The sequence below is a fragment of the Nematolebias whitei genome, chromosome 6 (genome assembly GCF_014905685.2).
Source record: "Nematolebias whitei isolate Nwh7 chromosome 6, NemWhi1, whole genome shotgun sequence".
NCBI classification, from domain to species: domain Eukaryota; kingdom Metazoa; phylum Chordata; class Actinopteri; order Cyprinodontiformes; family Rivulidae; genus Nematolebias; species Nematolebias whitei.
The window spans coordinates 47,304,784-47,330,630 of NC_056503.1; the positions used below are offsets into that span (position 1 = coordinate 47,304,784).

Consider the following 25,847-nt stretch of genomic DNA (forward strand, 5'->3'; position numbering starts at 1 on the left):
TAAAGCAGCGCCTCACTTCAGCGTGAACACGTTCTTCTTCTTCTTGTAGCCGTTGGTGATGTCGCACTGGCAGTGGGAGAGGCTGAGCAGCGGCTCGTTGTTGTAGGGCGTCACCGTGTTCTTGGCGTCCTTGTAGAAACCGAGCTCCCCCTTGTTCAGCACGCAGTACAGGTTGACCCATGACCTGCTGTGGTGTGGGCAGGTGGGAGGGGGTGGGGTGGGGGGATGGAAGCACAGGTGGAGGGGAGAAGGTGAATGTGAGTGGGGCGGGGGGGAGGGACGGAGGTCGGAAGGGGAAATTGGGAGGAGTCAGGAAAAGCTGCAGAGTGGCCGTCGCTAGGCTAACACCTGACTCACCTGGCCAGAGCAGACAGGTAGGTGGGCGGGATGGACCAGCCCCAAGAAGGGAGGAGGAAACACACTGCTGAACAAACACAAATGAACGGACGGACACACAGATGGAGGAGGTGGGCAGGCATGGATGGATGGTCACATGGATAGATGGAAGCATGGATGGACACATGGATGGATGATGGATGGATAGATGATGGATGATGGTTGGATGTCAGGGGCGGGGCCTACGTACAGCTTCCTGTGTGACGCCTCAGTGTGACTCACCTTGGAGGAGACAAGACAAACAGCCAGCAGCACCGCGGGGGGAGGAGGAAGAAGACACAGAGGAGTTTGGTTAAATGCCATCTTGGCCACTCAAAGGTCTAAGACCAGGGTCTGTCCAGTCCTGGTCCACAAGGACCAGTCGACCAGAACTGGACAGGGTGCTGATTTTTCTTGTCTCAGTGTGACGACGTGCACAGCATTCCACATCAGGAGCAGACAGAGAACTGCACGTACTGTGCAAAAGTTTCAGGCCTTTTCGGTCTTTGCGTAGTGGTCCAGCGGTTTGGCGTACCTGCAGCGAAGCAAGTACGGTTAAACTCCTACAGGAATGCATATCGCCCGCCAGAGATTTACATCGAGATCATCTTACGTTGAGACATGATGGCGTTGTAGCCGTTGTGGTCAACCTTTGAAAATAAACGTACGCTCAATCTCCAGGTTGCATGTGATCTGTCTGTGCTCAGCTTTCGTGTTGGGGACGACACTCGGCTACTACCACCCCACATTTGAGCTCAACAGCTGTGAAACTTGAGCTTAGCCATCAGTAAAACTGCTGTAGATGTACACTCAACTATTACTTTCTGCACGTTTTTGTTATAAATTGTCTGCTGGGTTATGAGATATTTTGCTAACAGACCAGCAAAAGAGCACAAATACAGTCACAGGCATTTACATGCTGGCCCAACATTATTAATGTAGCGATTTGCTGCTTCCTGCAGCTTATGAGCGTGTTTAAATCGAACGCCGTCTTTAATCGTTCTTTTCAAACACGAAGACGGAACAACTTTTCTGCCCACGTCCAAACAAAGAGCGTCTCTGACTCAGAGAGTGATTCTGCTGCAGCTCATTTTTTTATCGCCAACGTAACTCAGGGCAGACTTGTTTAAATACACGCCTGAAACGTGTGCACAGTAAAGAGCTTCACCAGCAAGAAGCACGTGTGCAGATTATTATCCTGATTTAAAACCTTTTAAAGTTAGAAAAAACTAACTACATGATGTTTAGTAATAGAAATAAATTAAGTCCCATTTAAAATTGACAGTATTAAAATTCATAGACTTCATGAACTAAAATTTTTGTGTCGTTATTGATGAGAAGCTGACGTGGAAATCTCATGTAAATTACTTAAGAATAAAAATAGCTAAATCAATTGCATGACTGTATAAAGTGAAAGAGTTTTTGAATGACAAAGCTTTGTATATATTGTACAATGTAATGATTGTTCCATATTTAATCTATTGTATTGAAGTCTGGGGAAAAGCGTGCAAAACAATTACAAACCCTATTTTTATTTTACAAAAAAGAGCTATAAGAATTATTAGTAGGAAGTGCTATGGTCACCCAATAAATATATTATTTCATCAGTTGAAATTATTAAAATGTTAAGATTTGGTTGAATATAGTATTTTACAAGTCATGTATAAAAAAAAAAAATATTACCCCCAAATATTAAATTAAAATTTGTTAAAAAAGAGAGTCGTAATAACCCTAAGGGAATGGAAATGTTTGTAAAACCTCCATTTAGAACTAATCTGAAGGAGCTGTGTTGTAATTCAGGGAATAGGATTATGGGATTGACTTAATATCACCATAAACATTTCTAAAACAATTTATATGTTTAAAAAGATGATTAAGTTAAAGTTCTTGGGAAGGTATAGGACCAAGTGAAGGATGTCTAATATTTTTGTTTTCACTTTGGAGATTGTTCAATCCTAAATTGTTGTTGGTTTGAAATTATTTTATATATTTTTTAAATAAGGGGCATATATTATAAGAATTTTCTTCTTCTTTCTGCACCCTTTTCATTCATTGTTTTTCTTTTTAACGGATTAGTTTTGTTTCTTATGTTTCTTTTAAATGAACGAATAAAATAAATAAAATTAAAAACCAGGTCCAGTAGATCCAGGACCAGAGAACAACGACGTGCTCAGCTGTCCACATTATGAAAGCTGGCCCACCATATGTTCTAGTTTTTATTTTCAGAGGAACATGAAGAATAAACCCTTTGAGACTTGTTTTATGGACTTTCTAGGACAGAGTCCCAGCGTGGGTCTGCAACCTTTACAATCCAAAAACACATTTGTGCCTCTTAGATCACAAAGTTAAACGTGTCCAGAACTCTAAAACATGCTAGAACTGCTAGAACTCATCAACCGGCGGGCCGTGGGCCACTTCCAGCCTGCTGGGGGGACCTCCTCTGGTCGGTGGGCGGGGTGACCTTTGACCTACACAGTAGGCTTATTCTGCACAAGACAATATAACTCAAGTGTTACATAAAAGTAAATTTTACATTTAAAACATCTATTCAGAGTTGTTGATATTTTATTTTATATAACAGAAAATTATATTTTATGTATTTTTCAGTCAGGTCATCTGGACAGTTTCTTTTATTTGCGCTGAAACGTTTCACCTTCAATCCAGAAGGCTTCATCAGTCAAGAAACACACAACAAAATGATTCTTCCCCCAACAGCTTACTCCAAAGTGGAACAAACCAGTTCTGCTTGTGATAAGATGGTCTCTATGGTACACCCCTCTTCCATTGTCGACCCGCTTCCTTGTTGACAGTCGTGTCAAAGTGGTTGAAAACAACAAAGTCCATGCTCAATAATCCAGATATACAATCCAACATTTTTCAGTCAGGCCAACAAAGAAACTGTCCAGATGACCTGACTGAAAAATGTTGGATTGTATATCTGGATTATTGAGCATGGACTTTGTTATATTTTATGTAACAAAGGAAAATCTGCTTTAAAGCTTTGAAATATGAAATTAAAACAGTAAGAAAATGCAGCCTATAAATATAATTTTTATCTGTAGAAAAACAAGTAAAATTCTACATTTGATAGCTAAATATAAAAATTAGTTTTTTTGGCTAACTGGCTATCTAATCAATGTGTTTAGCTGCTTGTATTAGGAGTTTTATTCACATGTTTAACAAAAGGAAAGTAAATTAGTATATTTTGTTATTGTGAGAGAAAATTAAATCTTATTTATTTAAACATTTATTGGTCAAAGTTCAAACAAGCTTTGCAGACATCCACATGGGAACGCTAATGTGGACAAATTATTTTTGTGCATTTAAGTAATAACACACTAACTGAATTGTCTGAAGTTTAGGGTAAATTAAAATGCAACAAAATCAGCTTTTGCACACCTTTGACTAATGATAGTTACTTTAAGGAAAAAAAAAAACATATATATTTATTCAAAACTTAAAACAAGAATTCACCGGTGAATCCAAAACACAGCAACTAAGACTTTAGTGGATAGATTCATGAAAATCTTAGCATTGATGGAAGTTTTCACCTAAAAAAAAGTTTGATTTTTCTCAAGGCTTTGAAAATGTTCGCTGAACAGAAATAGTGAGTTTTTTTTAAAAATATAAAGTACCCTGTATGTAGTTTTTTGAAACTATTGAAGCTATTTGAAGCATCCCAACATGGGCACTGTAAAGTATTAGCAGAATAATAACGTGCACACCAGCGTCTTTCATATCTAAATGAGTGGCGATGGAGCAAAGACCGCTGGAATCTCAGCGTTTCTCCTAAACGGCCGGCCGGTTACTCTCCCACTAAAGGTCCGGCTCAGGGAGCAGACAGTCGGCAGCCTTTCAGAACCATGCTTTACCTCGTCATGTACATAACGGGGCATGTACATGTGGCACATTCATCCACTGCCATGAGCGGGCGCATGAGCGGGACTCATCCTATGCTGGAACTGGATGGGCTTTCAGCCGTGCGCGCTCAGTCCAGCCACCAGAGGGCAGCGAGGCTTCGTTCCTGGTGTCTCCGGAGGAAGCAGGATCTGTGGAGGTCAGCGTGTGTGTGCGTGCGCATGTGTGTGTGCGTCTGCTTATGAAGAACCACCAGTGAAGCACTTAAAGCATCAACATGCACAAAGTTGTCTCATGCTGTGGAGTTTCTTAATTAACGCAACTGTTTTCTAGGGCTGGACGATATGGCCAAAACTTTTATCGCGATATTTTTCTTAATTTTGGTCGATAACGATATAATTACAATATCGATATAAACAATATAAAAGCTTCAGAAAAACTGTACAAACTGTACAAATAAATTAACGTTCACCTTATTTTTGTATTTAGCCTTCAAAGAAATTTGAAATCACCATCAAATCAACATAAAACTCTCCACTTTGTCAATATTAATAGTTTTAACTTTAAACAACAACATAACCCTAACCAGATGTTTGTTGCATTGGTTTCTCTTTTGATACAGCTGTGGGTGTTTCGGGGACACGTTGGCTCAGACGTTTATTGTGTTTCATCTTGTAACTCTCAGCAGATTCTATCGAGTGGAAACGTGGAACAAGTTAGACGTGTTCCTACCGCTAGTTGGAACGACATTTTGCAGCACAAACCTGCAGTTTATCGGAGCTTAGAAAGCCGAAGCACTTCCACACCGCTGAATTAGTCTTTCCTCTCTTATCAGTTACGTCATCTGCTTTCTCTTCGCTTGTGAAAGCTTGTTCAGTCACATTCTGACGGTCATGGGAACTCATTTTGAAGCGGAAACGTAACGCGCGTTGGAGCTTTAGCCTAGCCTGCTACCGCTGACTCCTTCGAGCTGTGGTGTACGTCACCACGCACTGACGTAGTTGTGCCACGCCTTTTTTCTGTTCGGGTTGAAACTGAAGCGGCCGCTTCAACCAGATCAGAAAAAGAAATGTGTCGGCGAAACGCTGTAATCATATCGTAATGTTTTTCAAAAATATCGAAACCGTTATTGAATAAAAGTATATCGTGATACATATCAATATCGAATTATTGTCCAGCCCTACTGTCTTCACATTTTAATTCTAATAAAAACTGTTTTAGATTTCCAGAACAAGAGCATTTTCTAATGTGGCTGTAAACTGCTAATCCACACGCGGAACGTGAAGGAAAACACCGAACAACCAACTAAAGCATTAGCTGAGCTACCTAATTAATAAACAACACAATAACCCAGTTTGAAAAGTAACTATAATGGATTAAGAGTGATTTATGTAATTAGAAAAGAGAGCACATTTTATCTGCTGATCAAAACTACATCCGAACGTTGTGATGGTGGCAGCTTGTAAGGATCAAGTATCAGTTGAACATGTCCGTCATGCAGCTTCAATCAAGCGTGTTAGCTCCGTAACCCAACATGCTAAAGTCATGCCACAGTCGCCATATTGATGGATCAGAATAACCATTAGGTGCAACAAATGCTAGAAGTGTTAAACTCCAAGCAACTTCCTCAGGTATCAAACTTTAACAAGCTCATGGGCTTTGATTTTATTTCAGAGTTCAGACTTCTTTCATTTGGATACGCGTTGTTCCTGGCGGTTGCACCTGCACGGCCCTGAACACCCACCTGTTGGTGCTCTTCTTCGTGCTCTCGATGTCCAGCTTGCGGAAAAGGAAGCCCTCGTGGTGTGCTGTGTGTGTTGGAGGTTGGGGGACGGCTGGGCTGCTCTGAGCTGGCGCAGACCTGGACCTCCTCGTGGTCTCTCCTGGCTCTTTGGGACGAGGGCGGCGGCGCGGTTTGGGTCGGTCCCGCGCTCGAGGCCTGTCGGGACGGGAAGACTTCTCTGGTAGCCCGTTGGGCAGGCGGGGCACCTCACCGCGGGCCTGAGGACAGAGAGGACCACTTCACCAGTTCATCGAACTTTGTTACTTCTCTCTACACAAACAGTAAATGCTAATCAACGGAGTCCATTTTTATTTATTCACAGACTGATACAGTCTCAGGACCTCCCGTCTGTCAGACGTGTCTCTCAGTAAAAAACTGATCCATCTGAAAATGTTAAAAGTAAAATTAAAAACTGACTGAAGAAAAACCAAAGTTGCCATCATTGATCATTGTGTAGGCAATTAGATGTAAATGTATTAGGTTTTGCGATTTGTAGATAATGTAATACACATATGGACATTTTTAGATGTTTTAATTTCTTAGTCACAGTAATTCTAATATTGTAATTTAGATTTTATAATGCTGATATGTTGTATTATTTGTGTTTTATGTAAGTCTATTTACAGTATATTAATAATTTGCTATGATAATTATTGCCTTGTATTAGTGGGTAGAAAAGGTGAGTAAGAGTTTCTGTAATTCATTTTTCACAATTACATTCATGCAATATACATGCACATAAACAAATGTAAATATCACAAAAACTTTTTTTTTACACAATCACTTCATTATACAAAATGAAATATTTCAGCCTTTATTTCTTGTAGTTTTGTTGATTATAACTTAAAATAGTGAAAAACAAAAAGAAACTGAGAATATTCCACAGCCAGATGTTGGCACCTGTGTCAGTGTGGGTCGGTCCTGCTGGAAAATGAAACGATCTCCATACAGCTCGTCAGCAGAAGGAAGCATAAAGTCTCTAAAACGTCCTGCTAGATGCTGCGTGGACTGGACTTTAGAAAACCCAGTGGACCAGCACCAGCAGAGGACATGGACCCAAACCATCCCTGACTGTGGAAACTTCACCCTGGACTTCAACAACGTGGATTCTGGACCTCCACTTTTCCTCCAGACTCTGGGACCTTGATTTAAAAATCTTTCATGTGAAAAGAGAATGCTGGACCACAGAGACAGTCCAGTTCTTTGTGTCCTCAGCAGGTAAGACACTTCTGATGTTGTCTCTGGTTCAGGAGTGGCTGGACTTGAGGAAGGAGACATTTGTAGCTCACGTCCAGGAGTTCATCAGCTGATCAGGCTGTGACACCAGGAGTTTGTAATATTAAAACTCTTCACAATATTCTCATTTTATTTTGGTTTTTCATTATCTGTAAGTTATAATTGGCTTTGTGGGTGCTGTGTTCCTTGACCTGAAACGTGCTTGATACCATCAACCACAACATTCTTCTTGCTAAACTAGCTCATTTTAATTTGTCTAATAGTGCCCTCTGCTGGATGAAATCATATCCGTCTGATAGAAAACAAGCAGTACAAATAGAAAACTCACAATCTACCTTTCTTACCTGCTCAGCTGGAGTCCCACAAGGCTCAATACTGGGACCAATCTTATTTAGCCTATATGTTAATGATTTACCAAATGTTTGCAAAACTGTAAAAATGCAATTATATGCAGATGATACTGTACTGTATGTTCATGGAAAAACAAAAAAATGAAGCTGCTGCTGTGCTTGCTAGCGCTATGTTGCCGGTGTCTCACTGGCTCCAGGACTCGTCTACATCTCAACATTAAAAAAACAGTCTGTATGTTTGTCTCTCGGCTGCCAGCAGATAATGAGCAACCATCTGTGTTAGTCAATGGCGAGACATTAGATGTGGTTGAACAATTTAAATACCTTGGAGTCATTTTTGATTCCAATCTAAATCTCAAGCAGCATGTAAAAAGAATTTCACATATAATTAAACTTAATCTGGCAAACTTCAAAAATATAAGACCTTCTCTGACAACAGAATCAGCAAAGGCTTACATGCAGGCCATGATTCAGCCATATAGCCTATTGTTATACTACATGGTCTCACACTTCAGAGGTCATCATGAAGCCCCTAAAGTCTCTTTTTAAGAAAACACTGAAATTTTTTGACAAAAAGCTTCCACAGTATTATTGTAACATAAATATCATAAATAAGTACAACATTTTGGATTTTGATAGCTATCAGATTTTTATGGATGCTTGCCTGATTTTTAAAGTTTTAAATGGACTTGCTCCTCCTCCTTTAATGTATTTTATAAGTAAAAAAACAAGCACAGTAAACACAAGAGCACTGACAAGAGGAGGTTGTGATGTACAGCGGCGCAGGACTAAATTTGGCCAAATGGTGGTGAAGCACACTGCCAGTTTTCATCAGGAACTGTGGCACCTACTCCAGCTTTAAAAACTCTTTGAAACTTTGGCTGAAAACTAACCAGAAGTGCACTCATGTGTAGATTACTTTGTCTCTTTTCTTATGGTATTATATCTTTATTGTAATCTCATGTTGTGTTATGTTCTATATAGGTGATGTTTGTATTATTCTCTGCTCTTTTGTTTTGTGGGATGTTTCTTGTTCTTACCTGCCTTAGCACAACGGATGAAAATTAGCTACTGTGCTAACTCCGGCATATTTACATTGATGCTTACTGCTGACATGTTGATTAATATGCATTGTCCTAATTTAAATAAATAAATAAATAAATAAATAAAATTACAACAAATAAAGGCTGAAATTTTTCACTCTGTGTAATTAATCTATGTTTTTTTTTTTACCTTTATTTTACCAGGAAGAAATCCACTGAGGTTATTAATCTATTTTACAAGGATGTAATAAATGAGTTTCACTTTCTGAAGTGACTGACAGAAAATATTGAACTTTTTCACCGTGTTGTAATTTTGTTTAGACGCGCCTGTATATGTTGGATTTTTACAGAGTTCCAACACACCTTACAAAAAGATCTGAAGCTCTCGACCTTGACCTCTCTAAGTGGCTTTAAGAATCTGTTGGATTCCTGGCAAGGACCAATGCAGACATGTTCCTGTTTTTAGTTTTCTACATTCGCCTTATAATCCAGCTGTTTTTGTTACTTTTTTGCCATCTTATTTGTAAAAAAAAACAAAACAAAAAAAACAATCTGTTTGCCTTTTTATAACTGTCTATTGCTGTTGTCCATTGTTGTCATCATTCTTTGATGAAATCAGGTCTCTCTTGTAAATGAGTCCTCGAGGCTCAGTGGGATTAAACTGTCTAAATAAAGGTTGAATGAAAAAAGTCCAGACCTGTGCTGCTTCTCTTTCCTGCAGCTGCTCTACAATCTCTGCCATGGTGGATCTCTTCTCTCTGTAAAAGGATTAATAGATTATAAGCCAACTGTAATGCTCAACTTAAAACAACCCTTCAAAGCTAGTCAGTCTCACCCTCCAGCAGAGCGCCGGTCTGACTGGTCTCTGCCGATGTCGTTCTCGCTGGATTCCCGTCTCTCCATCCGGTTCCTGTCCCTCTCTCTCCTCCGGCCATCATGACTCCCCTGGCCCTCCTGCTCGCTGGACGTTTGCCTCTCTAACGTCCGTCTCTCCCTCCTCTCTGCCTGTTCTCGCCACACCTCCTGAGGTAGCTCATCCCTGCGTGCCTGGATCAGCTGCTCGCTCGACAGCTGCCGTTCTATCCTGTGGTCACGGTGATACGTCTGGACTTGAGGCTCGGCTTGGCCGAAGGCGTCAGGCCTGGATCCCCGCGGCCCCCTGGTGGGCTCGCTGTGCAGACGCTCTCGGCCCGGCTCCTGCAGCACCACCTCAGCCATCACCGCCACCTCTGCTCTCTCTGTTCCCATCTCCCTGATCTTTGGCTCTCTCTCCCGTCCCCTCTCTCTCACTTTCTCCAGTCGGCTGGCCACAATCAGCGGCGTCACCGCATCATCCAGGTGTTTGATTTTGGGTTGCCGAAGATACGAGGAGGATTTCACCTCCAGTTCCCTGCCTGCCTGCCCTGGAGGCTGCAGGTGACTCATCACCTTTGTAACCTGATCTCTCACTGTGCTGGCACTTTCTCTCATCTGGTTGGCTGAGACTAACATGGCTGCCGTGGCAACAGACGCAATTGATGAAGGAGCTGGCTGTCCATAACTTGTTTTTACACCCACTACACCACCATGCTGGGCCTTCAGGGTGTGGTGGTAGCTGGAGCCGTTCATCACGGGGGTGTAGTTGGCGACTGTTGACCCCAGTCGCCGAGCCGCAGATGATGGAGAGGGTGTCGGGGTGAAAGGCGACGGAGACGGAGGAGAGCTGGCTTCATTCTGCTCATAGATGGTTTGTCTCAGGATGGGGGAGACAGGGAGGCGCGGGGGGTTTGTTGGACTTCCCGCAGCATCTTGGGGGTCCAGGAAGACTTTACGACCCAACAGAGGGGTTGGGGGTAGCTTACTTTGCTCCGCTTTCAGCTTTTCCACCTGCAAAAAGAAACAGAACCAGCTTCAAAATCATCTTCAGCAAGAGTGAACAATACAGAATTTCTTCCAGTCTTTTTAACTCAGCGCTTTACCTCGCTGATGGTATGGGGGTGCATTAGTACCTTTAGCACAATTAGCTTACAGATCTGTAAAGGCACCATCAATGCAGAAATGTATACACAGATTTTATAGAACAACATGTGCTCCCAACTAGACAACAGCATTTTCAGTGGCATATTTCACAAGACAATAATAAACTGCACAGAGCATCAGGGTGCGGGTGATGACCTATCCTGCCTGCTGTCCAGACGTCACCAACTGAAAACATTTGGCACAACGTGAAACAAAAAACCCATTAGTGACAACCCAGGACTGCTGTTACTGTTCCTAATGTTTGTTGTGTTGACTCTTAAAGGGAGAAACGAGTGGTGATAAGATAGTACCGTGGTGAGCCGGCGCAGTGAGCTGAATCGCTCCTCCCAGGTGGCGGCAGCTTTGCGGAAGGCTTCGTGTCGACGGATGAGCTGCTCTACCTCGTCTACGCTCCCTCCCAGCTCCTTGCTGTTGATCAGCGGCTCCTGAGCGGTCAGCCAGGCCTCCGCCACCATCGCCTCCTGGGCAAACTGATGAACCTCCAGCACTAAGGGTAGAACATGGAAATATGGTGAAGTTCTCCATTTTGTTAACTTGTTCCCCTCTCGAAAAAGATAAATTTCAGGAATGTGAGTGCTCACTGTGCTGCAGGAACTCCCAGTGCTGGTCCCATTTCTCAGACAGCTCTTGTTGCTTCGCGATCACCTTTTCCAGTTTCTCCTTGATCTGAAATTCAGAACCACCAACATATAGATTAGAAAACTCCAGGAATAAAAGTTTTCTGTCTAGTCTTTAATGCAAAACTGAGACAGACCATAAAATGTAAAAAAAATACTTCAAAATGATTTAAGTGGTTAAAAAGACATATTGCATTCCTGAAATGTAGTGATCCGGTTTAAACTACCTTAAACTTGAACTAGAATTCATATTTTTGTTTGTTTATGTAGATGGCACTGCATTTTTGCCACAATTTGAAACATGTTTTCCATCTGATAATGATTGACAGCCGACAGTTATAAGTGTCAGTTGAACTAAAATATTGTTTCTATAATATGAGCCAAAAAAAAATAAAAATAAAATTTAAGACCCACATTAGCTGCAAGAGGCCAAATTTGAGTTTGTCTGATGCAAATGTTAAATTTTTAAGCATTATCAGGCAGAACACATGGCAGGTTGATAATATTATGCATTTGTTGTTATTTATGGGCTCATAAATATGTGGCTCAGTGTGTACAGCTTTTGCCCAGCAAGAAAGTCGCTGGATCAAATCCCATCCAGGGACTTTTCTGGGTGGAGTTTGTAGGTTCTCTCCGTGCTGCATGGGTTTTCTTCAGATACTCCGGTTTCCTCCCACTGACCAAAAACCTGCATTTTTCTTTTTTTTCCCCCCTTTATTTATCCAGGTATTCTCATTGAGTCACAAGAACTCATTTTCAAGAGAGACCTGTTTAGGGAGCAGATGGTGGGGGGATAAGGGCCTTGCTCAAGAGCCTGGAGTGGGGCAAATGAGGGTGGAGGCAGGTGTGGGTGTTTCACCTTTTCCACCCACATTTTGACGTTGACGGTACTGGGAGTTGAACCTGTGACTTTCCGATCACAGGCCCATATTCTCTAACCTCTGCGCCACCACTCCCACACCACATGTTAGGCTGATTGGTAACTCTAAATTGTTCCTAGGTGAGAGTGAGAGAGTGAATGGTTGTTTGTCTCTTTTGTCTCTATGCGTCCCTGTGATGGACTGGAGACCTGTCCAGGGTGTCCCCCGCCTCTCACAGTGACTGTTGGATATGGGCATCAGTGACCCCCACAACTCAAAAAAGAAGAAGTGGGTAAAGATAATGGATGGATTGATGAATGTATGGATGATGATGGGATGGATAGAAAGATGGATGGATGAATGGATGGATGCTATCTATGTCGTCATGTCACCTCCTCAGCTGCAGGGTTTCTAGCAGCCAGCAGTGTTTTTCCCATCTCTATACACTCCAGCGTGCTCTGGCTGCGTGCGTCCACTTCACTCTTCAGGCTCTGGTGATAGTTCATCAGCACCTCTACTGAGGACACGTCCCTGCAGGAACCACAGAGCACACAGGAAGTCAGACCTTCACATACAAGCGCCCACATCTGCTGAGCACAACGGACATTTTATTAACCCATTCAAAAGCAGGACGGTTGCTCGGTTCTGTAATACCTGGGCTTTTCTCCTGTGCCGATCTGACAGATGATGGAGTCCATCCACATGATCTGATCTCGGACCATGCTGAAGAATCGCAGCTTGTCCGTCTCGGTGGTGATCTGCAGTCGACACTCTTCGCAGTAAGTCAGCAGCTCCTTCCAGCACTGCATCACTTCGTGCTCCCGACACGCGATGGCTTCGGCTTTCTCTCCCGCGTACACCGTCCTCAGCTGGGCTGCGCTCTCCTGCAGTTGACGCACCTGACGGAGAAGGAAAGCAGGCTTCAGAAAAAAGCTGAACCCAACGAGGGAAAAGCGGCAGTTCGTTTTGGAACTGATGCTCAAAAAAGCACCTGCTGTGCTCAATCAGGGTGTAATGACACCAGAGCTGCACGGAGCAGCTGTGGTTCTGCACCACTGTGCCACTTTTTCTGTATCCCACGTGCACGAAGCAGATTTGATAAAGCTTCAAAAAAGTAAGGAGGTAGTTTTGCCAGAAAAAAAAAAAAAAAAAAACAGACAAGATTTTACTAAAGTCACAATTTAACTAACCTATGAACTCTGTTCAGATCACTTGGGTAGATTAGAAAACAATTAGACTAGAGCAGAGGTTCTCAAACTGGGGTCCCAGGACCCCCAGGGGTCAGCGAGCTGTAGCTCAGAGGACCACAGAACAAATGACAAAATATTATTAGTTATGTCATATTTCAAAATGTCCATGAACGGGGACCAATGCAACAGGAAAACAAATATACTTAACAAAACAAACAAACAAAAACGACCCTCGTCATTTAGGGGTTGAAACGGCAGTAAATTATTTTTAATCAGCACCAAAGTTCATGCTCAATAATCCAGGTAAAAATCCAACAATGTTCAGTCAGGCCATCTGGACGGTTTCTTCTTTGCTGAGCTGTTTCATCCTTCATCCAAAGGACTTCATCCATCTGAGGAGCCAACAAACAAACCGATTCCCACTAACAGAATACTCCATAATGGTGACCCTTAGCACCAGCAAACTGTTTTTTTTTCTCCATTATGGAGTATGATGTTTGTGGGAATCAGTTTGTTTGGTGGCTCCTCAGACTTAAGAAGTCCTATGGATGAAGGACGAAATGTCTGCAAAAAAAGAAACCGTCCAGATGACCTGACTGAACATTGTTGTTTTTTTAATTAGCATGAGTTTTATGAGGGCTTCTCTGGAAATGCTTTTATTTTCCAGACCCAAAACTTTTGAGAACCCCTGGATTAGAGAATTAACTGATCACCACTGCCTCATGTGCATATAGAAATTAAAACATCTGGCACCTTTATACGTGAATAAATACTAAATTAAACACCTAGACATCCCTCAATGAATGCATATCACCCACCACCATTCCAGTGTGAGTTTAAGACCAGAAATGAGATATTAGTCAGACTTAGAAAAGAACGTTTGGTGAGATGTTACGCTCAGTAAATGTGCTGTGGATGACTCTCAGCTACTACCACATGAAATTTGAGTAAAATATCTGTACATTAGGCTGAGTTACAGTATTTTTGGTGATGTGGGAGCCATCTTGAATTAACTTCAGATATGAGTCAGTTGTAGATTTGCATAAAATGATTATTTTTTGTGGTTATCAATAAACTCAGGTCAAGTGATTCATGAGATATTTTCCTAACAGACAGGCCCGCAAACCCACATATTATCTGCCGTCACCTCTCGGCAACAAGAGATAAATATTAGTTACTGGTAGTTTTACAGAAGAATATATTTATTTATTTATAAAATGTATTCATTTTTTAAAAACAAAACAAAACAATTCCATAAACAATAAGAAATATAATCAAAAATAAAATGAAAGGCAGCAGAAAGAAGAAAAAATCTTATTATACCTGCCCCTTTTTTCAAACAATTAATTCAAACAATAATACATCAATAAATAAAAAGAGCAGCTCAGCAAGAACAGCAATTAGGCACAACTTCTTTACATTAAAGCTGCAGCGGGTAACGTTTACATGTTTGTTTGTGTTTGCGTTGCTCTACCTGCGTGACCAGCAGCTGGATGTCCTGCTCGAAGCTGTGAAGGAGTCTCTGCAGGGTGCTGGTGTTGGAGGTGCTGCCCTGCCGAGCCCGAACCTCTGGTAGACGTCGATGTTTGTCCTCAATCTGAGCCAAAACCTGTAAACCAACAAAGAGGAGCGCATCCATGTTAGTTTCATCCACCAAGGACGACAATTAAAACAAATATTTTCATAAAGTGTTTTTAAGAAGAGCTGTAACTGACCACAGGAGCTTTGCCTTTTACCTCTTTGCAGTCAGAGAAGAACTTGTGCAGCTGATGTGACGCTGCAAGCATCTGAGCTCTGGTCTCCATGAGCTCCAGCAGGTCGGCCCAGGACTCGTTCACCCCGTCCTTCCATTCAGCTATGGTCGCCGCCTCGGCGTGGCCGTAGTCTATGAGCTCATCCACCATCTGGTTGACAACCGTCACACGTTCCTGCCCAACATTTCCAGTCTCCGATGCAAACTCTGTAAACTTCTCCTGCAGGACCTGGAGGCGCAGCAGGAAGTGAGGTTACTGTTGTCCTTTGTTTTATCATTTTATTTATTTCTGTTATAATACTCGGTACGTTTCCTGTCTATGGCATTAAAGTAAGTCAAATAAAAACTAAACTAAAAGTGGCATTTCTTGAAGGAATGCATATCTATGCTGCCTTGCATGCCAAAGTTTTAAACGAAAATCTCAGATGATTTTTGAGTATGTGTTGGAATGACTCTCGGCTACTACCACACACAATTTTAGCTCAATATCTATAAAAAATATACAATTATAACAACTTGGGTGTTTCCTAAGATGGTAAATGTACATCCATTTAACGGTTGCTTTCTGAGAGTTTCATCAAAATACATTCTGTGACTAATTAGATATTTTGCTAACAAACCAACAAATTCACACACGGAAAGACATTACAATTACATGTTCACCCACTTTTACTGGTGGCCGACAAATATACACACAGCTCCATGAGGTATAAGTGTGCAATGACTTGGTTACTTTACATCATATAATGTTAATTAAAGTAGAAATAAATAAATAAATCATGCATTTATTCCAAAATAAATGTTAAAGCTGAACTTCAGTTGATTGAAACGGCATTTAAATATTTTTTTATTGGGTTTTACACAGTCATATTTTTAGATGTTTTTAAAGACTTAACCAAAAAACATTTAGTTTAGATTACTCCAAATTTGAAACTTAAGCTTTTAAATTTTGACTATATTTGTATCCACAGTTCTTCCTCTATTAGTACAGTTGACACATAAAAACATTTTATTTTTGCCTTCTTCTACTCATCTCGTCTCCCACAGTGACAGGACTTAGTTTTCTTTCAGATCATGCCAAAATGGAGTGTCTTCACCCAAACTCAATTTCTTCCCATTAAATTAAGCTTTAAATGTTTTCTTCAAAGTTGAAAGTTAAGTTTGAAATGGTTACCTGTCAGATTATTTAGATAATAAAGTGCAGATTTAAAAAATAAACACACAACTGTTTCTTTGAAGCTCAAATATTAATTCCTCTTTCCTTCTCTGTTGCCATGGTGATTCCCACCTCTGCCTCTAAAAAGGCGGGAATCACCATAACAACCAGTGACTCAGCAGACAAATCCTGAATACCGTCATTATCTCTGATTACATTTGATCAAATAAAGTAGAATAAAGTGAGAGAAAGAGTTCAGAGTTTAGCCTCAGGAGCAAACAGAAATAAGAACCACCGTAGCTTGGATATTCAAAAAACAATCTCTTCAAATGTACAGGAAGTTACTCATTAATATGCACTATCAAAATAAAGTTCATGAACAATCTTTCAAATCAAAGTCTATACAAGCTTAGAGGGTGATTCTGTCATGGCTTAAATTAGTTCAAAAAGCATGCTCCAAACAAGCCAAGGTGTCACTTCAATAAGTAAAAACCTGTTCCTCATCCACAGAAACCATCTGTGAACAAACTTACAGTGACATGCTCAAAGTCTTGACCCAGTTCAGGTGAGCTGGCGACCACTTCCCTCTGAGCGATCCACTGCTCCAGCTCGTCCACCTCCCTGTTGAGCTGATAAAGCCAGTACTGCTGCTCCAGACGACTCTTCCTCTCCTCCACCAGGTCCTTCAGGGACACGTACAGACGGTCTATCTGCGACTGACGTTTGCTGATCTGTTCGCTGCGGAGCAGACAACAAAAACAGGTGAAACAAAAGAAGAGTTTGCATTTTTAACGGGTACAACCTCTACCAATAACATCAACTGACAACAAATATTTAAAGGCATCTGGCAACATCAGAATTTCAGTTTGACACAAATTTTTTGCATTTTATGTAAAAATACAGCATGATTGCCGAGTGCTGAATGACCTGCTGAAATTTGTTACAGAACTAAAATGAGTCAAACAGTGGCTGAACACTAAAAAGCAGATCAACCGCAAAAAGCATAAACTGACAATAACAGTATCTAGAAGCTAAAACAAGCACAAGCAAAGCATCTAAAACTGGCAAAAACTATCTGAAAATTAGCAAAAAGTTTAAACCAATAAAAAAGTAGCTAAAAGCTAAAACATGCAAAACTGACAGAACAGTAACAAAATCTAAAACCAACAACAGGCTCTCTATAGCCTGTACCAGTTAAAAATCGGGCTGCAGCATTTTGGACCAGTTGTAGACGAGCAATGGAGGACTGACTGATTCCAAACAGAAGTGAATTGCAGTAATCAAGCCTAGATGTTATGAAGGCGTGGATCACTGTCTCAAGGTTCTTTTTGGAGAGTATAGGCTTCAGCTTAGACAGCCGTCTCAGCTGAAAAAAACAGGATTTGACCATCATGTTTACGTGACTGTTGAGTTTTAAGGACGGGTCCATTATCACCCCCAGATTAGTGACCTTTTGTTTCTCTAACGGGGCTAGAGAGAAAAGGTCATTGTCATGGTTCATGAGTGAGCCACTGGGATGGAACAGCATGACTTCAGACTTCTTCTCATTGAAGCTTAAGAAGTTTAAAGCCATCCAGTCCCGGATGTCAGCCAGGCAGTCAAGAAGAGACTGAATAGAGCGTGTGCCTCTTTGCCTCAGGGGGAAGTAAATTTGGCAATCATCGGCGTAGAAATGAAAGGGTATGTTGTGTTTGCGGAAAATAGCACCTAGTGGCAGCAGGTGTAAAGAAAAGAGAAGGGGACCGAGGTTGGACCCCTGCGGTACCCCCCACTGGAGCGCTGTCGATGCCGAACTAAAATCTTTGATATTGACACAGAAGGTTCTGTCAGAGAGGTAGGACCCAAACCATTTAAGGGCTGACCCTGTGATGCCCACCCACTGCTCAAGTCTAGAAATGAGGATCTTGTGGTTGATGGTGTCAAAAGCAGATGTGAGGTCCAATAGGACAAGCAGCACAGAATCACCTGCGTCTGTGGATATGAAAATGTCATTAAAAACCTTCAGTAGAGCAGTTTCAGTGGAAGTGTAGAAGTGTAGTTTAGCAAAAATGTAGCTCAAAGCTAACATTAGCAAAATCATAGTTAAAAATAAACTTAATTTGGCTACTACCTTCTGCAGGGGTCCTCAGTGTGAGCGAACTTCCATGAAACATTTTGTAATTGTTTTACACCAGAATCCCGTCCTGACACAACCTGGGCTTAATCACAAGGCTACGGCACTTAACCACTGAGCTACCGCAGCACCCCAATAGCTATAAACTAAAATAAGCTAAATATCTAAAGGCTAAATGGAGCATAAAAGACAAACATAGAGTGAAACAGATTTTGGAGATGATATTCACCTGTCCGGGTGTCCCATCTCCAGCAGCTGTCGACACTGTTGTGACAGCAGGCCGACGGTCTCGGCGTAGTCCTCGATGGTCTGCTCCAGGAGCAAATGTTTCTTCAGCAGCTGCAGGGTGCTCGGTTCGTCCTACAGGAGCAGAACGACACAAACAGGAGGGTTTCAGTGTAAATGCGAGAAGTTTCCAACAAATAGTTAATAGTTTTAATAGTACATTTCAACCACCTTCCCCTTCTCCTCATTCATCATGTGCAGCTCCTGCTCGCTCAGCCAGGCCTCCACTTCGGCTGTGTCGAAGTAGTACTGCTGGGCCTGGTACATGGCATCCAGAATCAGCTGCCTCCGCTCCGTCTCGGCCCACAGCAGATCCCACAGCTGTGCCAGCTGGTCGTGCCCGGCCCTGATGCAGTCGGCCTCAGGGCTGCGTATGGAGGCGATGATCCCCGCCCTCTCCAGGACTTCGTCGATTCTGCTCCTGTGGCCCTCAAGCTCCCTCTGAAGCATCTACGTTTGAAGACAAAGCAATTATAGAGTCCACATCTGTGGCATTTATTATTCTGCAGTTCGAGTAATAACCTGTTCTGATGTTCTCACCTGGTTCTTCTTCATGAGCTGCTGGACGGCCTGCAGCGTGGAACCATGCTCCTGAGACATGACCAGCGGGATACGCTCCTGAATCCACAGCTATAAACACAGAAATGAACACTTGTGTTGGACATGTTGTGCATTCAGAGATTCTTCACATCTTAGTTGGATCAAGGCTTCCCACTGGATAATTTCTCTTTTTCAGACTAGTCTCTGTAATCCCTAAAGATGATTTAGATGAGCATGCCCATCCCAGAAGATCAGCAGCTTCTGAAAATACTCAGACCTGCACATGTGGCACCAACGAACATGTTCAAAGTCACTGATTTTTCTTTCTTCCCGCTCTGACGCTTGATTTGAACTTCAGCAAGTTGTCTACATGCCTAAATGGACTGAGTCGCTGCCATGTGATTGGCTGATTAGCTGTTTGTGTTAACAAGCAGTTGACCGGTGAGTGTATGTTAGGTAAGGCTGTCCTGATACTAGTTTCTGTCAGACCAAGTACAAGAACTTATTAATTAACTTATTAATTAATTAATTTTATTAAGAACACAGCAAGCCGTATGCAGCCTTAACAGCACCTGTGTTTATCTTAAAATATCTTGAAAGTATGGATTTTTTTTTTTCATTGGTTATTTGCAAAGTAGAAAAGGAAATGACATCACCAAGCATTCACGTGGTATCAGTCCTAAGTATCGGGGTGTTTTTAGGAGTAAAAGTATAAGTACTTGAGGATGGTTTTGGGCTTGATACCCACCAATAATTTTAGGCGCAAACTTGTTCTGCTGAAATATGTGTTTAATTAATGGAAAAAATAACTTTTTTTTCCTCAGACACTAAACTCTTAACATAAGGGAAGTATTGTTATTCTTATTTATACTATTGTTCTTATTAATTTAGCCGTTGTTTGTTGTAGTTTCTTGACTCAAAGGCCGACCCTGACAAAAACTGCTCATAAAATTCTGGCCCCTGAGCGACTGAGTGTTGTTTGTCTTCAAATCATTTAGAAACCGAGACCCTGCAGACGTTTTAGGCCTTGAAGTTCACTTTGTGCACGTTATCTTCCATTTATGTCAGTTGACCACCACAAAACTGTAAACTTTGTGTACAGTTAACTTAATTGTAAACATATGAATCAACGTATGATTCAACAAGCCTGCAATATGACAGATTACTGTATTTTTCAGACTATAAGGCGCACTTAAAATCCTTTAATTTTCTCAAAAATTGACAGCGAGATTTATAATCCGGTGCGTTTTATGTATTAATTCTGGTTGTGATTACTGAACTCAAACCGATTTTATGTGGTACAACTGAAAAATGTTGATGAGTTGAATAAAGTTTGATTTATCTGACTGTTTTGTTTTGCTTAATGCATCTTATAATCTGGTGCGCCTCACGTATGAAAACAGACCCGTTCATTGATATTGCGCCTTATAGTCCGAGAAATACGGGACTGCACTCAGAAGACTTCCTGTGAGTCTGTTTGTGTCTCCGACTCACAATCTCGTCCTCCAGGTCTCGCCCGACTTGATGGACATCCTTAGACGCCAGAAGAATGCGTCGCCTCTCTTTCAAAGGCTCGATCAAACGTGCCATCCTCGTCTCCACGGCAACCTGTCGCTCAGCGACCGTCTCCTTGACCTGAGTCTGCTGTGGGACGGAGGCTGCCTGCCCCTGGAGCTGCCCCACCTCCTTATACCACTCCTCCATCTGAGTTTCCATGGTCTGACGGGGAGGAAGAGGGAAAGGTATTGAAACATAAAAGAAGGGAGTCGATTCAGCATGAATATAAATAATATGTCCAGGGGAGAGAGGACAAAAGTCAGATGATGAAAATAATAAAACAGAAAAGTACTTTGAAACAGTGACAAGTTTGTAAACTTTTAAAGTTTTTTTAATTTTTTTACTTGAAGTACCCATGGCTTTTAAACTTGAAAGCAAAAATGACATGCTTTTAACTTACAATAAATATGTGATCAGATATTGTGTGAAACTCTTTTCTTTGGTAATGGAACATTTCAGTAAAACAAACCTAAACTCCAGTGACAGAAAGCTCACAGCAGAAAAAAATCTTTTTTTTTTTTTAAATAAAAAGGAGACAAATGATGAAACAAACACCTGAAAACAGCATGAGGTGTAGTGAAGGCTTCTGTACCCCATGCCAGGATGGATGCTGGGTAGTTTGGGGTTCGTGCTAAATGCAGCCAGTTAAAGAAGCTGTAAGCAGCTAGAGAGTGAGAGATGTCTGGTGAAAAGATGAGGTAAAGAATGAATAAAGCCCAGGTGCAACAGTCGGACTCCTCCGAACCATCAGAGGGTTGAGGAGTTTCATCCCAACATCAGAATGTGTAATTAAACAAGTAACAACAGGTTAATGGTCAAAAGTCCTCTGTAGCGCCTCTCACATGTGGAGCACCTCAGGGATTTGTACTTGGCCCCCTTCTGTTTTCCCTTTATTTACTACCTCTGGGATATATTCTCCAGAAACATGGTATTTCTTTTCATTTTTACGCCGATGACAGCCAAATCTATGTTTCTTTGAAACAAGATAAACAGTACTCCTTGAACCAACTCCTGGAATGTATGGCGGAAGTCAGAGCATGGATGTCACAGAACTTTTTACACTTTAATGAGAAAAAGACTGAGGTCTTGTTGTTTAAGCCCAGTGATGATTCTAAAGTCCATGTTGATCTGGGTCCTTTAACCAAACATCTGACTGAGACAGCAACCAACCTGGGTGTGAGGTTGGACAATGATTTTAAACTGGATGCTCAGATTAAATCTGTGGTCAAGTCCAGCTTTTATCACCTGAGACAACTGGCCAAGGTGAAACCATTCCTGTCACATCATTTTGAGATTTTAATCCATGCTTTCATCACAACTCGTCTGGACTATTGCAATTCACTTTATGTGGGTCTGAGCCAGTCATTAATGACTCGACTTCAGCTGGTTCAGAATGCTGCTGCTCATCTTTTAACTGGCACCAGAAAACGAGAGCACATCACCCCTGGCTTAAGATCGCTACAATGGCTCCCAGTTCGTTTCCGGATTAATTTTAAGGTTCTTTTGTTTGTATTCAAATGTCTTCATGGTCTTGCCCCACAGTATCTGTCCGACCTTCTACGGCCGTACATTCCCTCACGCTCTCTTAGGTCAGCTGATCAGCTGCTGTTGGACGTCCCAAAGTCCAACAGGAGGCTGAGAGGTGACCGAGCGTTCTCAGTCGCTGCCCCTAAACTGTGGAACGAGCTGCCTCTGCACGTCAGACAAGCTGACTCACTTCCTGTTTTTAAATCTGCTCTGAAGACTCGTTTTTTCTCTTTGGCTTTTAACGCAGCTTGAAATGTTGTTTTTACTGTTTTATGTTATTTGTTTTATTGTTGTTACTGTTTGCTGTTTTATGATTTGGTATTTCTTTACTTTTATGGCATTTGTTGAGTTCGTAGTTTTTATGCTTGTATGTGTTAGTGTACAGCACTTTGGCCAACGGTGTTGTCTTAAAGTGCTTTATAAATAAAGTTGTATTGTATTGTATTGTAAAAACAGAAAACGAGAGCCTCTTTACTACTGCAACGCTAGATACAAGAGATTTTTAAACTTGATCATATGACTTGACGTCGTCTACTAAAGGTGAGTTCCAGGTGCACGTTAAGATATTGCGAAATAATCCTGTTTTCTTTGTGCTCCTTGCAGAAGAAAATCTGTTCCCTGTGTTCTTCAAGTTTGAGGCTTACCTTGGACCTTCATCCTTGACCTCTCTAAGTGGCTTTAAGAATCTGATGGACTCCTGGCAAGGACCAATGCAGACATGCTCCTGTTTTTAGTTTTCTACATTCGCCTTATACTCTAGCTGTTTTTGCTACTTTTTTTGCCATCTTATTTTAATTTGTAAAAACACAAAAAAAAAATCTGTATGCCTCTTTTATAATTGTCTATTGTTGTTGCTGTTGTCCTTTATTCTTTGTTGAAATCAGGTCTCTCTTGTAAATGAGTCCTTGAATGCTGCTGCTGGTCATTTTTAACACGATGTTTTTGTCCTGCATTAACATAACGAGGCCAAATGGAAACATAAACATCCCATGTACTCAGGAGAAAATCTGAGCTGAACTTAAAATAAAACACAAACTTACATGTTTGAGGGGAATAAAAATATGATGTAAGAACATATTTTTAGTTAATTGCCGCACTCAAAAAGGCCTAAAATAACAAAAAAAAACTAAAGAAAGAGGCGAAACAGCAGCTGATGCTAAAGTCTCCCTTAAAATAAATCGACGTACGAACTGTAGTCCATAAAATAAAATGTGCTCTCAATTTCTTTCCAGTAAACTTAATTATTCCTTATTTGATAAAAATATCCAGCCTACTTATAAGAGAGGAAGAAACTAGATTTCTTGGATGAGAGCTCAGAGAATGTTTAAACCCTTAAACAAAGAGAATATTTAACCGGCGTGTTTCTGGGTCAACAAGGGAAAGTCTACGTACTTGTAGTTTCTTGAGCTGTTTGTTGACAGTGGTGAGGTCTTGTCCCTGGTCTACGTAGGCCAGCTGATCCTCCAGCTGGCCCAGTCTCTGGTCCAGGCTCTCGTAACTCTGAACCAGCAGGTCCGCCTTGTTGGCCTCGAAAAGCTGGCGGGCTTTGGCCTGAGTGGTGCTCTCCAGATCCTGCCAGCATTCTCTGATCTCCTCCAGCTTCTTCCGGACCACCGGGCTCAGTTCTGGCTTCTCCTCGATGAGCTGCTGACCCTCCTGTGGCGGGAGCACGAGAGAAAACGCACCGTTTCAATGGTGAGGCTCTGTGTATTGACTCAAAAAAAAAAAAAAATCTAAATGTTAGAAAATCTACAATATTAAAAATGTGAAGGATAGAGTCATTTCCAAACCATTTTTCTCAAATGGAAACCAACAGTTGTCAAACTTCCCAGAATTGGAAGCAGATTCACCCCGAAGGTCAGGCTGTGCCACGCTCAGAGAAAAGACAAAATAAAAGACTCCAGGCCTCAGGTTGAAGGTTAAAGGTCACGACAGGATGACTGAGCAAGTATTGCATGTTTCCATGTAACAAAAAGCAGTATTTACATCAAGATTAAACCAAACTAAATAAAGCTGCTGGGATTTGTCTGTTATTTTAATGTTCAATTAGAAAAACTAGTTTTAAATTAACTGGGTTAATTATCTTGGTACAAAAGTACAGTTACGTTTAAATCTTAAATGCAGATTTTCTGCCTTTTTTAAATTGAATATTAATGTCGTTGTCATGCTTACAAAGAATTTCAAAAAGTGCCATCCCATCCATGCATCACTGATAAAATAAAATAAAACCGTCTAAAATCAGCAAATAAAGCAACATTAAAAGATACAGAAATAACTAATAAATAAAGGTAAAAAAAACAAAAACATCAAGAAGAAGCGTCGTTAGCTCAGATTATGCTTTTAGCTCTGCTAAAATGAGTGACAGCGTAGCTTTTCTTTTCTTTTAAAAAACTTACAAATTACAAATTAAAACATTTAGATCAAACTAATTATAAGGAAAATATGATTGGCTGAGGCAACGCAAAACAGCAGAGTAATGTGCAGACGACACAGAGCTTGTTTAGGGAGGGGTGTGCACGTCTCTGTGTGTAAAGAGATTAAACCGCATCGACATGAAAGAGCCTCATAAATTTCCACCAACTCCCCTTCCCCCTTCTTTCTCTGAGCTTCTTACATTTTTGCCCTCTTTTGTTCATCCTCCCATTCTGAAGCCCCATAAAGCAAACCATTTCTTCCATTCCCCGCTCCGTTACTTTCTGTTGATTCTGCTACACGTCTGATCCACACTGGTCTGGTAGAGTCTGCGTGTGTTCATGTATGTTAGAAATAAAACAAAGAGCTGAGCTGAAGTGCTGCCAGGAGTTTCTTCACTTTGGCTTCTCGTCCATGGCCTCTGAGTCAGCATTCACACCGTGTTCTCCTCTTCACAGTTTCTTCCAAAAAGAAAAAAACAAAACAACTCCACATGATTGTAACTTTTATACTTTTTGAGCTATTTCACTTTATTTACAAAACAAAGTCCGGACAGAAATGCATGGGATCTCTTCACTTCCTTCAACAGCATCAACTAGACTTCAGCTGACTGGCTCTATTTCAAGCTTCTTATAATCCTTTTAGCTTTTAGCTATGGTTCAGCTACATAGTTAGCAACTGTTTAGCTGCATTTATCTTTTAGCAACACAGCATTTAGCAGTTTTTTTATTACATTTAGCTATAAGCAACTGAATTTTTATGTTTAATTTGTAGCAAGTGTTACACTACATTTAGCTTTTAGCTAGTTTTGCTACATTTAGTAAGCAACTTTTAACTTTCAGCAGTTTTGCAACATTTAGCAACTGATTCACAACATTTACTAAATCTGCACTGTAAGCAAATGTTTCACTTCTTTTAGCGTTTAGCATTTGTTTATCAACATTTTACTTGCTGTGCTAGATTTAGCTTTTAGATAGATTTAGTGTTTAGTTAGCAACTGTTTAGCTACATTTAGCTTTTAGCAACTTATATGGTACATTTAACTTTTAGCAAATGCTTTACGTTTATCTTTCAGCAAGTGCTATGCTACACTTAGCTTTTAGCTAGAGTTTTGCTACATTTAGTAAGCAACTTTTAGCTTTCAGCAGTTGTTTTGCTACATTTAGCAACTGA

The 25,847-nt window shown here is 41.1% G+C and overlaps 1 protein-coding gene across 1 annotated transcript in view; it reads right to left on the reverse strand.

Moving 5' to 3' along the window:
• LOC119410791 (spectrin beta chain, non-erythrocytic 4) overlaps positions 1-25,847 on the reverse strand; it is a 39,046-nt gene that overhangs the window by 2,212 nt on the left and 10,987 nt on the right. Inside the window, exons 3-18 of the mRNA XM_037677708.1 lie at positions 23,655-23,918; positions 20,673-20,897; positions 19,179-19,268; positions 18,810-19,088; positions 18,583-18,713; positions 16,774-16,978; positions 15,068-15,313; positions 14,806-14,940; positions 12,796-13,040; positions 12,534-12,672; positions 11,246-11,330; positions 10,955-11,151; positions 9,481-10,511; positions 9,343-9,403; positions 5,978-6,234; positions 17-184 (exon numbers count right to left, since the gene is read on the reverse strand). Coding sequence (XP_037533636.1) covers positions 17-184; positions 5,978-6,234; positions 9,343-9,403; positions 9,481-10,511; positions 10,955-11,151; positions 11,246-11,330; positions 12,534-12,672; positions 12,796-13,040; positions 14,806-14,940; positions 15,068-15,313; positions 16,774-16,978; positions 18,583-18,713; positions 18,810-19,088; positions 19,179-19,268; positions 20,673-20,897; positions 23,655-23,918 — 3,758 coding nt within the window. The remainder of the gene's footprint in view (positions 1-16; positions 185-5,977; positions 6,235-9,342; positions 9,404-9,480; positions 10,512-10,954; positions 11,152-11,245; positions 11,331-12,533; positions 12,673-12,795; positions 13,041-14,805; positions 14,941-15,067; positions 15,314-16,773; positions 16,979-18,582; positions 18,714-18,809; positions 19,089-19,178; positions 19,269-20,672; positions 20,898-23,654; positions 23,919-25,847) is intronic.